We start from the raw sequence: 16,121 nt of genomic DNA, 5'->3' as shown, positions 1-16,121 counted from the left end.
TATGAACCCCACACTACAACAAAAAAAAAAAAAAAAAAAAAAAAAATCAATTTTAAACCTTACTGACTTCTATCAATGTGAATCTTAAGAGTTCACAACTTTCTAGACTTCGTAACTTCACATCTTGGCTTAAACGCCCCGTTAAAATACAAGGGATTTCCAAGAAAAGTATCACAATAGAGATGATGAAACTGTTCCATTAGAACAAAAGCACAGCAGCACATTTTGTATCCATTTTTACCCGTAGAATAGACCTAGGATGTGACAGAAGGCAAGAACAATCCGTTGATCTTGCAATTAAAAGCAATGGGAAAAGGTTTAAAAATAAATGGTTGATTTGATAGTTTCAGTCATAGAGTTCATGTGATGGCAATCTCGAAGGGATGCAAAGAACTTTTCAGCATAAAAAGCTCAACTAAGATATCGTTAAAATTTAATTGAGGGGTGTCTCCCTCCATCGTTAGCATATACAGCTTTAATTTGAATAATCTAAATCGTAAGTGACCTAAAAGCCTTGTAATCTACAAAACTAATTTGCCTAATTATAAGATACACGGACCTGGTGATCTATTCTACTAGAGGCATACAACACTCAATCTGCTCTTGAAGAGCTTGAAAAATTCATACCATCTACAAGGTAAATAGACACAAGTAAGACCACCCACCAATAGAAATTGTGTGACTTGCTTGCAGGCATTGCTAGCTTCGTCTTATGAAATATTGTCATCTTCACTCTCCCTTTGCCTTTTAAAAACCTCCAAATCATCAAACCCTGCACATTTGAGAGACAACTTTAGTAGGGATTGTGGTATCACGGTCAGGTAACCAACAAAGCTATTCTAGAGTAATACCTGCAACCAAGTCATCATAGCCATCACTCTGAGGTAAACGCATAGGGGGACTGAAGGGAGGATTATCAAGTACTGTCCATTCCAGATTCCCACAATCCTCTGCACTTAAATCCTTTTTCCAAACCCAGTCGTCAACAATACCGAGCTCATCAAAGGAAAGAGGGTCAGTTGGATAATGTTCGTTGACGTTAGTGGCCCTGCCAATAAATTAATTGGAAAAAACTTCAGGAATGTCCCCCACTTTCAAACATGAGACTCATGGTGTAATGACTTTTTAATTTGACTTACATTTGTTTAAGTTGCAAGTTGGAGCGCACAAATACAAGGTCACTAAGACGTTGATGTTCAATGTGATTCCTAGTGTCATGTAACTTATCAAAAAGGGCATCATTTTGCTTGAACCCCACTGAGGAGCAGGTCTGACTCAGAATTCGAGTGGCCAAGCGAGTTAAATTTGGGCAGCCTCCTTCTCCACATGTTGACCACCACTCAGCTACAAGAAACCAAAAAGATCACTCAACTAAGAAACCAAAAAGAATATATTTGTGAAGATAAAGTCTTGCTCTAGACATGCGTCGAAGATAACTAAGAAACAAATATGCTCCAAATTAAAAGTTTATTTGAGTGGGACATGAGAGTCATGCAGAAGAAAATTTAATGGTCAGTATAATTTAAAACACACACACACACATTATCTAAACATAGATGCTTCACAAGTCCCTAGCATGCAAGTTGTATTAACAATCTTAGAATGTGCAATGGGCCATGTATCTGCCACTGCCTTGTTCTAGGTTCGAAGCACTTTTCAGAAACGCAAGTCAGTCCATATAAACAAGTTGATGAAGTGCAAAGGTGCATAATGGAAGCTAAAAATCAGTAGTAGATTAGACCCTCACCTGGAAGCAGTGTCCCTCTTGCTCTAATAGCCGTCTTCCTTGCAAAATCTCCACTAGCATTCTTGTACGAGGTTATTTCTTTAATTATTTTATCTTGAACATTTGTATCAGAAACCAGTCTTTCAATGCAATCAAACATCCCTGATAGGATTTCACCATGCATATCTCCTTCAATGCTATAAAAGTACTTGGGGTTCAGGTAGAATCCAGCAGCATAAAGAGGATGACGCCAATGGTGTTCCCATCTCTGATCTATGATGTTCCAGTACACCATGTAACGATCTCTGTTAATAAGTTCTGTCTTAATTGCTAGTTTAGCATTATACATTGCTGCATAAACGTATCCCATCGCAGGTCTCTTCCCACTACCTACTATCCTTAAAACTCTCAAGAGAGGGTTTGTCAAACTAATAATTGAATTGCATGAGGACCAAAATGATTCACTGCTGATTAAATCCAACATTTCCAGTCCCCCTGGCCTCTTTGAATATGGACTGTCCATCCATTCTTGAGAAGTAACCATGTTCTGCAGACATCGTTTCAGATCAACCATCCGATTCAATGTGGCGAAGTTTGTGGCAGATCTTGTCAGACAAGGTTCTACAATATCGTTTCCAAATGTACATTTCCTGACCATGTTTAAAACCATACTATTGTTATAGACAAATCTTGTAATTGATCGAGCCTGCTCAATTACAGTATTTACACCCTCTATGTTTCCAATATCCCCGAGAATCAAATCCACACAACTAGCTGCACATGGGGTCCAATAGAGGGTTGGATATGTATCCGAAAGCTTTCTACCAGCAATAGCAAAATTTTCTTCAAACCTAGTAATCACCTGCACTACATGCTTCACCCCTACTTGTTCAACCACCTTTTTGAGTAATTCGTAAAGCAAATCTGGGGAATCCATAATCCCAGATGCATCCACAGATTCCAAAAACACTGTTCCCTTAGGGCAATATACCAAAAAGTTGAGCATGGTCCGACCTGCTTCAGTACACCACTGATCAACCATGACAGAACAACCAGTTATTCCCCATGTGGCTTTGCATCTGTCAAAATCGCTCCTCACTTCTTCCATTGAGTTCTTCAATATCCAACCCCGAATATCATGGTATGAAGGTGGTATGATCCCAGTGCCTGCTAAAGCAATTGATTCTATCATAGGTTGGAAATAGGCTGAGTTTACTGCTTCTAGAGATGCTCCAATGTCATACAAAAATCGCCCAACTGCCATATGCACTTGGTTACGATCCCTATTAGAATCTAATATACCACCACCATTTGGAATAACAATCATCTCTCTTTCCAGGCAAGAAGAACTCTTACCTTTACTACCCTTTTTCCTTCCCACTTTATTACTTGTTCCTTCCTCATGAGTTAGTAACAAAACTGAATTGGTCTCAAGTGGCTCAGCAACTTCAATCAAATGAATACTAGAATCCATATCCATATGATTAGAAATTCCATCTACCTCACCAGTCATAGTATTCACATTAGTCATCTCTTCATCAAGCTTCTGTCTTTTCCTCTTCTTCATCATTACCCCATCTAAACTCTCTTGCATTATATTCTGAACCTCAGGAGGAACACTATGACAAGTAGAAGCATTACCCTTTTGACCAGCGAGATGTTCTTTTATTCTATGAATCCCACCACCCTTAAAAAGTTTGTGGCAGTATAGACATTTAAGCTGTACTCTATCCCCATTCTTAAACATTTGACAGTGCTTCCACGCAGGGTCATGTTTTTGGGGCGTTATAGGAACTGGTTGCAACCCAGAACTCATTTTTGCAATCTCAACAGACAGACACCTTCCAGAAATTTAAAACACGGGTTGAATAAATTTCCGTTGCCAGAAAATCAAGAAATGAAACCGCAATTTTTTTCAAACGAAGACGTTCAATCTCAAGGTTGTTCATAAAAATAAAAAATAAAAACAAAAAATTAGAAAGCATGAATGCTATAAATCGAATGCTAATAAATCAATGAAATTGAAGAGTATAGGAGAGCAAAGAGATTGAAAGAAGCTTACTGGAAAGTTGAAAAGTTTGTAGAAGGAAGGCGGGTTCGGCTTTGGTGAAAAAGAAAAGAAACCGAGTTGGGTTTTAGGGTTTGAGTTATGAAGTTATGAGTTGTTAGAGTTGATGGGAAGGAAAATGGTGGTTTTCTTATCGCAACCGGATGGGCCGGTTAGGGCAATAACATCCGGTTAAGTTTACTTGATTTAGCTCTGGCCCACCGGATGATCCGGTTATTAGGTGGCATCTCTTTTTTCCGAACCGGATTTGTTGAAAACGCAACCGGAAGACACTAGACCGGACGCCCAACCACTGATGACCGATGACTGGTGAGTGATTTAATTGGATGCTGCACCCCTTTCCTCCTCCCCCAATTATGTTTTCACACTTTTCATAACTTTTTTTTACATTTCAACTATCAAACATTGCTCATTTGTTTTTGGTTAAAGTCACTCTTTTTTATTTCTTTTATAAATGAAAAAAGGTTAATTTTAATGGTCCAATTTTATTTTTACTTATATTTCACTTTCAATAAATCTTAAATTTAGTTGACCGACAATCAACGACGGTATGTGTAGCATGTGAGAGAGGTAAACAACGAAGAGATAGAGTGGTGGATGAGTGTTGGTTGTGTATCGTTATAAAATATATCAACTTAGTTAAGTGCATTATTTTCAAGTTTATATGCCTTAGTCAATAGTATAAATAAGTGAATGACAAATTTATTAGAACAAATTACCTTTACTATTGATTTACAAATAAGAATAACATCTAACTTTACAAATTATTCCATCATAAAATTTCAAAATAATAATAATAATAGTAATCATAACGAGTTTAATATTTAATAGATATAATGTTATGTTTCACTTCCATGTCTCAATTGTTAATAATTTACATCAACTCCTTTAATATGTATATCATATCATCATCATTGGCTGTTAGCCATAAGATGATAATAATCTTATGCCATATTATATATTCCCATAAACATTATATTAAAATGTAGCAGAAATTATTAGTTTTACTTTGACATGAAATCCGCTTTCTCCTTCTTCCTTCATAAACCGTTTCAACAATTACAGTTCCACAAATTCAAAATCATGACACCTTTAAATCAGGAACCCACTTTCAACTTTCTTCATTCACAGTACTCCCCTCTTCCCACTTTCCCCCACACAAAAAATGTCGAATTCCTCATTCTTCTTCTTCTTTTTCACTCTGTTTTTGTTTCCTTTTGCAGGTTCGCGTTCTTCATTTCATTCTGTTAACAGGGGAATTATATTTCTACACTTCCTTATGATTTATACATTCTATTGTTTTGATTTCCAGATGGGGTTCAATTGATCATCGTCAACAACTGCAAACACAGCATCTGGCCCGGAATTTTAGGAAACGCCGGCCACCCAATTCCCAGAGACGGCGGATTCCATCTCTGCACTGGAGAACAGACAGTAATTGAAATGCCGGAGAGATGGTCCGGCAGAGTGTGGCCAAGACAGGGCTGTCATTTCGACCAAAAAACCGGGTTGGGCTCCTGCCAGACCGGCGACTGCGCCGGTCTCCTCCAATGCAGAGGAACCGGTGGGGTCCCGCCGGCGACGGTGGTGGAAATGACACTAGGGACTTCAAAATCGTCAATGCATTACTACGACGTGAGTCTGGTGGACGGATTCAATGTCCCAGTGGAGATGGCCCCGATGGGCGGAGGGGTTGGGTGTGGGGTGGCGGCATGTGCGGCGGATCTGAACCGGTGTTGCCCGTCGGCGTTGGAGGTGAAGAGAGAGGGGAAAATCGTAGGTTGCAAGAGCGGTTGCTTGGCAGCGAAATCGGCTAAGTATTGCTGTAGAGGGGAATATGCGGAGGCGAAGAAGTGTAAGCCGTCGATATTTGGGCATTTGTTTAAGGCAATATGTCCTATGGCATATAGTTATGCGTATGATGAAATTACGGGGCTTAAAATGTGTAGGGCACCTTCATATCATATTACATTTTGTCCTCCTACTTCTATTTGAATATATATATATATATATATAAATAAACTAAGGACAGACTTTTATACTATTATTTCAATGTTTGATTCCACACTTTTAGAAGTGATAATTTTTAGTTGGTTACTAATAGAGATTATTTGAATTTAATTCTTCTTTTTTTTAATAATTAATTTTTTTTTCTTCAAATGTAGTTTTAGGTTTAAAGTCATTAAATTACTGGATGGAATTACATTTTATATAAAAGTAGAAGAGAGAAAATTTTGAAAGAGAATAATGTTAAAATTTGGCATGACATCACAAATTTAACTCAAATACACCTATTCTAAAAAAAGTAGGAGGATTTTGGATTCAAATTTGTACGTAATTAAAAAAACAGTTATAAATATAATAACAAAAATAAAATACTTAAAAAAAAAAAAGAGGCAAAAATAGCAAAATATACTAAAGATAGACAATTTGATACTATTTATAATTTGTTTTTTTATAAAAGAAATAGCTATATAATTATTAATAAAAAAAAAAAAAAAAAGAGATGTATGTTACAATAAACTTTAGAAAAATTGGTGCGAAAATAGTGTAAAGCACTTGTTGGTTATGTTGTGTTTTGTGCATCAAATTCATTTGGTTGGGCCCTTCCATTATTGTCATTCTTCCCCTTAAACTTGGGGATTCAACAAATTTGGAAGTTTGATTAAAAAAAAAAACAAGTTTATGGATTTGTCTCCCCCCAAAATCACAGTCCCTAACAGTACTCTCAGGATGACAACCAGGAAATTTGTTTACTATTTTTCGAAGTTTTGTGGAAGAAGATTGGGTTGGTTAGAAGCCAAGAAAAGCGGCAGCCCTTTCTCTGTCCCATCAAACTATTAACGGACACAAAACAAAAACTCTTTCTTCTTCTTTCTCTCTCTCTTTCCCACTTTCTCTTTTGTCCATTCCCAATGCATAACCCAATATCTGAACAACTGCCTTTTCCCCCACTCGCATGAATGTACCCTTTCACCTTTCCCCCTTTATGTCCCCTGCCCCGTCATGAGAGATCGTAGGAAACGCAATGTCGTTTCTTGGAGCGCCCTCTTCTGGTGCACCTTCTTCCTCCTCCTTCTCTCTTATCTTCTTTTCACATCTTCTCGCTTCTTCTCTCCTGGTATGTTTTTCTTTTTCTCTCTTCATTTTCCATTTCCCCATTTTTTTGGATTTTCTGTCATTTTATTCCATGTATACATAAATAACATCTCTAAACAGATACGTTTCATCCAGAGTTGGTTCACACGCTCCCAACTCCTCTGAATAAAGCTCTTTCCGATGATTCCTCTCTTCATTTTCGCTCTTCCCTTCAAGAAACGGTGACCCTTCCCGATCAAGCTCTTGTTTTTCTCAACCACCCTCAAACTGTTCGACCCTTTGCCAAAGAGGACATCAACTGTCTTTATTTCCCTGCTAACTCCTCGGTACCCCACAGCTGGCGCCCTCCAATCGACGTGGATGGTGAGGAACATCTACGCAAGCAAATGGTTCGGTGCCCACTCCCACCTCCTGGATTTACTGTTTCCATTAGAGTGAGATCTAACGCTCAGCTCCAAGGTGGGCACTCGCACCGGTGGGATTTGCTTGTGTATGAAGCATTAGTCGACCGAGACAATTCCACCGTCGTCTTTGTCAAAGGCCTTGGTCTCCGCCCTGAACGGGTCTCAAACGCATCCAAATTTGAGTGTGTCTATGGCTGGGATTTTCGGAAGATTAAGTATGTGCTAAGATCTAATGTCATGTCGATTGCTCAAGAAATTGCGCGTTGTACAACGCCTCGGAGTGTACTCAGCAATCCCAATAGAACTCATGATTCAGTTAAAGTTTCTATCAGAGTCAAAGGCGGAGGAACTTTGAATTCTATAGCCCGACCGTTGCTCTCGCCAGGACTCAGAACACCTGACCGGAAGCCTCACGAGATGTGCATATGCACAATGCTTCGAAACCAAGCGCAATTTCTTAAGGAATGGGTCATTTACCATGCCCATATCGGTGTTCGCCGTTGGTTTGTCTACGACAACAACAGCGACGATGACATAGAAGACGTAATTGCATCAATATTCAGTGTCAAACACAACATTTCTCGACATATTTGGCCCTGGATTAAGACACAAGAAGCCGGTTTTGCACATTGTGCATTACGAGCTCGGGATTCTTGCAAGTGGGTTGGATTCATTGATGTCGATGAGTTCTTCTACCTACCATCTGGCTTGTCTCTACTCGATGTGCTTAGAAACCAAGCCAAAAACGTCTCTGTTGGGGAGATACGTGTGTCCTGCCACAGCTTCGGCCCATCCGGGCTAACACAGATGCCACCGCAGGGAGTGACGGTCGGTTATACTTGCAGGAAAGCAACGGCCGAGAGGCACAAGAGTATCGTGAACCCGGAGGTTTTGAACTCCACATTGATCAATGTGGTGCATCATTTCCACTTGAGAGATGGGTTTCATTATATGAATTTGGAGAGGTCTGAGATGGTTATAAACCATTACAAGTACCAAGTTTGGGAAGTGTTTAAGGAGAAGTTTTACAGGCGAGTAGCCACATACGTTGCGGATTGGCAGGAGGACCAGAATGCGGGGTCAAAGGACAGAGCACCCGGGTTAGGGACTAAGGCAGTGGAGCCAGAGGACTGGTCGAGCCGTTTCTGCGAGGTCAACGACACTGGGCTACGAGATGTGGTGCTGCAGAATTTGACTAACCGAAGAACCCATCTTTTGCCATGGCAAGAAGAGCATAGACGAGGAAGGAGGAGGTCTAGGAAGAAAAAGGGTAAGCACAAAGGATAGTGATTTTCTTTTCATCTCTTCTTTGTCTCTCTGTTTGATATGATACAATGTATTTTTTCTTAGGGGATGATAATCCATAGATGACAAATTCTTTCAGTAGCGGTATAGTTTACTTTAACTAATAACGAAGTTGATGAGTTTTTATACAACAGATTGTGCAATTTGTTCTACCATACCTTGCATATACTTTTCTAACTTGTAACTCAATAACATTTGTGTTAAAGAATCACTTTTGATTTATTTTGATATCACAAATTGATTGACTGACTACGCATTAGTAAAATTCAAATATGCCGTACTCTAAAAGAGTCATGTATGATCTTAAAGAGTTAAAAATGTGGAACAAATAGTAACTCATGTCAACTAACTTAAAGCATACACATTCGATCAATAGGTGAAAATTACGTTAATTGCTAATAATAAAATTGGAACAGTTGCAAATATAACATGTACACTCAAAACATTAACAAACATAATACAGAAGAAAAAGAACAAAATTGAAATCATTTCCACGAGTTAGGGACTAAAAGATTAAGAAAACTGTTATGAAGTTAGAAGCCCAATGAAATGGTAAAGCCCACAGTTCGTTATTGAGTGAAATCGTGGGTTGTAGCATGTCTTAGTCTCCCCCCCTTCATTCACCATTTCAGCTTTACAATTTTGCTATCTCTACACTTATCTCTACCATAATTATAATTATACATTTATATACATAATCAATATTTTAAAAAAATAGTAAATATAACCAAATTTATCGATCTAAGTCTTCTATCCGTGATAGACTACTATTTATAATATGATCCCTTAGTAATATGATCCAAATCAAACCTTCCAAAAAAAACGTGTTGTAATAATAAAGGAAATTTTTTCTAAATTTATCAATAATCAATAATCAATATGCATATGTAGTAGACATTTTTTTTTTTTTTTTTTTGCAACTAATGCATAAAAAGGTACAACCCAGCTTTGAATTAAAAAATTTTAATGGCTTTATTTTAAAATAATTATAATTAAGCTAATTAATTATTAGGTTCCTTTAAATCCTACGTCTAACTTATTAATAAAAAAGATATATTGATTTAAAAAAAATGTGAATTTGATTATCCAAAACCATCTTTAAAATTAGGTTAAACACATGTTTTCAATTCTACAATTTGAGTAAACCGACGTAAACACGTTATGATAATTAGTGTATACTTTTAAGAGGTGTGCCATTGATATATATGTACGTACTTGTCACTGTCCTACGATAATAATTAAGTTTTAAAATATTTGATGATTAAAACGAGGGAAGAGATACTAATTTAAAAGAATTTATAATCAATTAAAGAACCAAATTGGTGAAACCAAACTAGTATGACTTTATGTTTCATTGAAAAGACATTAATGTAAAGAAACACCTAAGTAGTATATATAATGGAAAAGTTAATATGAAAATAGTTATGTAGGGTAGGGAAAGGGTTATCCAATTTAACAACTCCACCATATATATAAATATGTGAAAAGGAAAACAAAAACAATGATTGGGGAATCATCATTTCTCAATTGCTCAACTTCATTTTCTTTTTTCCTTTTTAGTTACGTGTTTGTTTTGTATAATATAAAAGATATTTATGATCACGTTGATCACCATACACCAATCATATTCATTTTTTTTAGAATTTTCTTTGTAACGTTCTAGAGTATGAACATCTAATGTTAACATAAATGATACGATACAAATTTTGTATATATTCAACTATGCATATTTTGATTATCATTTGTCATTTTATCTCTGTACATAGAATTACTTTATGTTTACTTTGTAACAATTTTGTTTTCATTTTTATGTTTACTTTCTTCTCAAATTCCTACTATCATTTTTAGAAACACTTGGATTCTTATTCCAATACTAAATTTTTTTCGTTTTTCTTTTCTTTTTTCAGTTTTTAAATTTTGACTTGGTTTTTGAAAATTTAGACATTGTTTGACCTTCATATTATGAAAGAGTGAAGTGAGCTATTTTAGCTCACTCTATATTTGATCCAAGAATTATTATAACATTAGGATTAAGATTAAGACTATTCTACTTATTTTCTTGTTTCTTCTCTATAGCTATTCCTCACTCCCTCATTTCTTTTTTGTCACTATTCTTCACTTCTCTATAAACTATTATATATTTTACAAATTTTAATTATTCTTCTCTCCTTCATGTTTGTTTGTTTTCTTAATTTTAAACATAATAATTTTTTAAAAAAATAGTTTAAACTTGAAGGTATGTATCTGTTTTTAAAAATGAGCTACTTTACTTTTATGATTATAGAATGCTTCTAGGCTACATTGATAATAATATTATATTTAAAGACAAATAAATTGTGAGAAAAAATATAGAGTTGGAGAAACCAAAAATAAAAACCCAAATGATTTATCTAAGTGTAAATGATTTAAAAAGAAGATAGAATATATATATATATATATATGAAGAAATAAAATAAAAGAGAGAGAGAGATTGAATGAAAGATTTTTGCATGGGGATGCAACAATATGTATGAAGGGACTTTGATGGTGAAAGCTCAACCAAAGTGCTTGTCCTTGCTTTGTTTTCCAACTTTATGAAAAAAAATTGCCACTTTTTAAAGCAAAAACCCCAACCCCCCTTCTGCTTATCTTCTTCATTGTGCCTTTAACTTTAAGCTCACTGTGTTGGCCTAATTTTGAACCGACCCTATATATCTCATCCAAAATATATACCATTATTTGGGGTACATGGATATAACCCATAAAATAACAAACACAGATCATTTATCAAATTATCAAACTTCAACTACCCATCCATATCTACTTCAACACACGCTTTCAAATTCTTAATTCAATTCTCTATCAATTTTGTTTGTTATTTTACTTTACGTTCTCTTACGCATTTCTTTCTTAAAGTTACGAAAGAGATAAAATTTTAGTCAAATTCTAAAAACAAAAACAAAAACAAGAACAAGGTGTTAGTGTTTTGATCAAATAATATTGGCTATATGTCTTTGGCTCTGTATAGGTTTAGGATGTTTGATGCTACTTTTCTAAGAGCTATGAGAATATAAAGGTTTGTTTTTATTAGAGTTAGTCACTTTTTAAAAAAGTTGATTTGATTATACTTACGTGTTATTAGTATAAACAAAGGTTTTTTTTACGTCACTCGGTACAATCGATCTTTTTTGTTTGAATTGGTTGTTTCTACTCAATTTTGTTTGAATTGTTTAAGAAAGCTTCTGTATTTGCTAGTCAAGAGTTTTCTTCTAGACTATCTTAGAGTGGAGCAATCATCTGAAGTAAAAAAGGGAAACTTAATTAGAGGGAGACTAAGTTATATTCATAAGATTGTTCTATTGTTTGTTTTTTTTCATGTAGATGTCTTCTCTACTAGCAAATAAGTATAAAGTTGTAGTTGTCTAACTTTATTGCACCCAACTTGGCTATTAGACCCTTACTGTCACTTTCTATTATAATATTTAATGTTTGTTTCTATATTCATTGTTATATGTTTTGTTCTAACGTTGTGTATCTTGTGACAATCTATATGTTAATTATAGTTTTCAAGTTTCTAAAAGCTACTTTTTTTTTTTTCCCAAAACCTGACATGATTTGGTAAAAAATAGATAACAAATTAAGAAACTTGGAGGAAAACTAAGATAGCTTATAAACTTTATTTTCAAAATTAAACTAGTGTTATATATGCAACCAGTCATTTTTTTTTCTATCCTCCTAAAGTGTAATTATTTGGGGAAATTATTTGGATTTGAATATATGATGTGTTCTAATGAAGTGTAGAAAAGAAAAGGGGACAAAATTAATTAATTGGTATGAAGACACATATGTTTATTAGTATTAAAAGAGCTGTAAGAGAAAAGTAGGTGTGGAAAGGAAATATTCATGTTGTCCTATTGTATACTAATGTGTGTACACAAATTCTTTTGTTGTTAATATATCCAACAATGACCCTTTTTGTGTTTAATTTTACAAAACTATATTTTTCTTTCTTATTCCATATGTATTCATAGACACAACACGTCCTATCAAGTAGAATGATAGTGGTAAAAAACAATAGAGAGGGAAACAATTTAGGAAACACACATTAGTTGGATAACTCAATTGAATAGTGAATATAACACCTTCTATATCTACGACAAAGTGTCAAAAAAAGATAATTCACTAATATGATAGAGTCAAGCAATTACATCGTTGTATTTATTTGTATATTCTTGAAATTACAGTGACAATCATAAAACTCGACTCTCCCTAGATGTGATATCGACCTTCTCTCTTTAGTTCTAATTAGGCTCCCTTAAGTATGTTGCTATTAGAGTACTAGTAGATCGCTTAAGCTCCCCTTAAATGTGTGAGTGGACTCCCTCTCACTTGAAGTTATCCTCCTTCTTCACTTGTGAACTTTCTTTCACATGTGAAACTTAATTAGATTTTTCTAAGTTAATGAGAACTCCCTCCTAGGCTTTAGGGCTCCCCCTAAAGCAGCAAAATATGATAATTTTCAATGTAGTATTCAACAAAACTATCCATAGTTACATACATGATAGATGAATGTTTTGAATAGCTAGTTAACAATGAAGAGCAATTCAAAACATATGCAACAACCCTAGCAAGAAAACAGTCTATATAAAAAATCGACACACCTCTGAAAAAAGAAAACACTATGCAAAATCCACAGCATCTGAAATATGAAAATAGCTTGACAACAACCACCTTCTGGAGAAGTAACAAAATATATTTAACCAAATTTAAAAGCACTAATTAACAATTATAAACTTAAGATAAATGTATTGATGCAATGCAAAAGACTCTCGTACTAATAGAACTAATTTTTTAATTCATAATATAGACCACAACTATCTTTTAAGTCGATATCAAACTTCTTTGAACTTCTAAATTAATTTTTCTCATATCATAGCGTAGATCACAATTCACACCTATGTTTAATTTAAGCAGCACCTAAATAATTTTCTTTTTGGCTTCTTTTTTAGGAAAGTTCCAACTAAGTAAAAAAGGTGATACTAAAAAGGTGTAGAATTTTTGTAATATTTAAATTTAAAGAAGAAGTTACATTTATAGGCTGTCCAATGTTTGATTATACATACACAGACATAAAGTTTTGAAAATAATATAATAATAATAATTAGATGAGTAAATTATATATAAAAAAAAAAGGTTATAGAGATACATATTATTTTATACAAGACAAAAAGGAAAAGAAAAAGAAAAATACATTAAACCGACAATAGCTTTGAAATTGAAAAAAGAAGAAGAAGAATAATAAAATAAATTAGAAGGTGAGAACAACACTTTTAATTCAAAAAAGAGTTTCAACTTTGTCAGGCGGCATACGAACTTATTTGGTAATGTTGTAATCGGAAGGCACCACCAAAAACAAAACTCAAACACACCACTTTTCTTTCTTTTCCATTCATTCCACTTTCACATTTTTCTTCTCTTTTCTAATTAGTTGAGATGTACAAATTTATTTGGATATCAAATGAAGATATCAATTCACTTTTTATATGGATTGATATTATTGCTTACAAATTCTTTTATATTAAGTAATTTAGGTTTAATAATTATGGTTTTGAAAATTGTTGTTGTTCTTGAATTTTGGTTGGAGGATACTTCCTCAATTTTCCTCTTTAATTTTTGACATATATATATATATATATATATATATATATATATATATATATATATATATATATATAAATGAGTATATATCAAAATCAATCATGTTGTAGATGCTTTGAATTTATCGTTAAAAATGACAAAATCAAATTTGACCAAACTCTTTCCTTAATTTAATTAAATTGTGATATTTTAACAACATCTCAAGTCTCAATTGATTACTTAATACATCAATTTCAATGTAGTTTGGAGATAAAACATCATTATCCTTTCTCCATCTCCATCTCCAGCTCCCTCCCTCATTATTACTAAACTAAATAGTATATTTATGATTATCAATTTATTTTTGTATATTTTGTAAATACTTGAATTCATTTTGGAATAGGAAAGATGTGGAAGGATGAGTTGAAATAAAGTAAAAGAAAAGAGGAAAGGGGGGCAGAGTTAAAAAAAAGTTGTAATGGGATTTGAGTGAATTGATGGGGGAGTTAGTAGCCTTTCTATCTTATTCCTCACCTCCAAAATTCAAATGCAGCTCTTATTTGGGAACACTAAAGAATCCCCATTTACTTTTCAACTTAATTAATCACCATTTTTAAGTTTAAGATAGGGATGGTGTCAATTTCTTTTTTCTTTTATTATTATTATTAAAAAGGTAATAAGGATTTAAATATAATGGGGTTAAATATTAAATTTAGAGTACATTTATGACAAATCATTAATAAAAGAAAATCAATGTCTAACTAGTAGTAGACTAAGTGTTTGTGAAACATCGAGAGAAAAGATAAAAATAGTTGAAAGTGAGATATGAAAATATATTTTTCTTAATTAATTGATGGGGGGTAATATATTTATGATAATAAATAGAGAAAAAAAAAAGAAAAAAATGAGAGAGACCCAGCTGTAAGTTGAAATAGTAAAGGACAAGTTTGGTCATCGAAAAACACCAATTTGGAAATTAAAATAAATGAACAGTTGGATCCCAATTTGGAGGGGAAATTAGAAACTCTTTTATTAATTTTCTTTTGTAAAAAAGGAAAAGGAAAATAGAAGAAGTTGAAAATGATGTAAAATTGGTTTAGAAAAGACAAGATATAATTAAGAGGAGAGGTATATGTGTGTAGGCTGCATCCGCCAATCACTCATCAACCTCAACTCCCCACCCAAACCATACACAACATTTTAAAAAATACCATCTTTTTACTTATTTTCTGATATCCACCATCTATATTTTCATTCAATATTAAAGGAATTCAACCTATCAATTCTTTTGAATTTTTTTGGTGCATCTCCTTACACAATTCAAACCAGATTTTACCATTTATGAAATCTTCTTCAATTTTTTTTTGTCTTTTCAAAAAATTATTCAAACAATTTTCTACCCAACCTTAACTAATTTTTATTACTTTTTTATCAAATTTCCCAACTATTATTATTATTGTTTTGTAAATTACAAATTTTATTTTCCTAATTCCTCTATTCCTCAACCTAAAACCTTCTTTCAAATTACTCAACCATAGGAGACCTTGGCAGTTGGCACTCCCTTTCTCTCTTGCTTATGCTCCATCAGTTCTTCCACCTCTCATAGGTATTGTTTCTCCTACTTTTTTTTTTTTTTTATTGTTTCCTCTCTCCCATATTCTATTTCAGTTTGAAGTTATGATAAGATAAATGAATTTATAAAGAAAAGAGAAGGAATTATGAAAAGAAAAAAAAAAGTAATTTACCAAAAATAGTTGAAAAAATTGGCCAAAGTAGCAAAAACAAAATTAGTTAAAATTTGTAAAAGTTTGACTTTACCAATTTTTTTTTATATAAAATCACTTCATCCCATGGCATTTTACACTTTAATGTTATATTAATTAAAAATCAACGTGGACAGGAA

At 33.7% G+C, this 16,121-nt stretch overlaps 3 protein-coding genes across 5 annotated transcripts; 2 read left to right on the top strand and 1 right to left on the bottom strand.

Annotated features, from left to right (window-relative positions):
* Positions 1–378: 378 nt before the first annotated feature.
* Positions 379–3,944, bottom strand: LOC101220029. 2 transcript variants are annotated; one of them, XM_004138444.3, is made up of 5 exons: positions 3,789–3,944; positions 1,748–3,567; positions 1,140–1,344; positions 852–1,048; positions 379–772 (listed from the first exon to the last, which is right to left on the bottom strand). In XM_004138444.3, exons 2-5 carry the CDS (start codon positions 3,540–3,542, stop codon positions 711–713), a joined length of 2,259 nt encoding a protein of 752 aa, XP_004138492.2. In that variant the 5' UTR covers positions 3,543–3,567; positions 3,789–3,944; the 3' UTR covers positions 379–710. The 2 variants fall into 2 exon arrangements, with proteins under 2 accessions (XP_004138492.2, XP_031743126.1); XM_031887266.1 differs by having other exon boundaries at positions 1,748–3,660; positions 3,789–3,938.
* An 838-nt stretch (positions 3,945–4,782) lies between these two features.
* Positions 4,783–6,141, top strand: LOC105435979 (thaumatin-like protein). The gene is made up of 2 exons (XM_031887906.1): positions 4,783–5,017; positions 5,107–6,141. Exons 1-2 carry the CDS (start codon positions 4,960–4,962, stop codon positions 5,787–5,789), a joined length of 741 nt encoding a protein of 246 aa, XP_031743766.1. The 5' UTR covers positions 4,783–4,959; the 3' UTR covers positions 5,790–6,141.
* A 389-nt stretch (positions 6,142–6,530) lies between these two features.
* LOC101215430 (glycosyltransferase family 92 protein RCOM_0530710) lies at positions 6,531–8,824 on the top strand. Of its 2 annotated transcripts, none has more exons than XM_004138423.3 (2): positions 6,531–6,915; positions 7,029–8,824. In XM_004138423.3, the coding sequence occupies exons 1-2, from the start codon at positions 6,801–6,803 to the stop codon at positions 8,582–8,584; spliced, it is 1,671 nt and encodes a 556-aa protein (XP_004138471.1). In that variant the 5' UTR covers positions 6,531–6,800; the 3' UTR covers positions 8,585–8,824. The 2 variants fall into 2 exon arrangements, with proteins under 2 accessions (XP_004138471.1, XP_011656389.1); XM_011658087.2 differs by having other exon boundaries at positions 6,533–6,915; positions 7,014–8,824.
* Positions 8,825–16,121: the final 7,297 nt, after the last annotated feature.

Source organism: Cucumis sativus, chromosome 6, assembly GCF_000004075.3.
Source record: "Cucumis sativus cultivar 9930 chromosome 6, Cucumber_9930_V3, whole genome shotgun sequence".
Taxonomy (NCBI): domain Eukaryota; kingdom Viridiplantae; phylum Streptophyta; class Magnoliopsida; order Cucurbitales; family Cucurbitaceae; genus Cucumis; species Cucumis sativus.
This window is presented reverse-complemented; position numbering and strand designations above follow the sequence as displayed.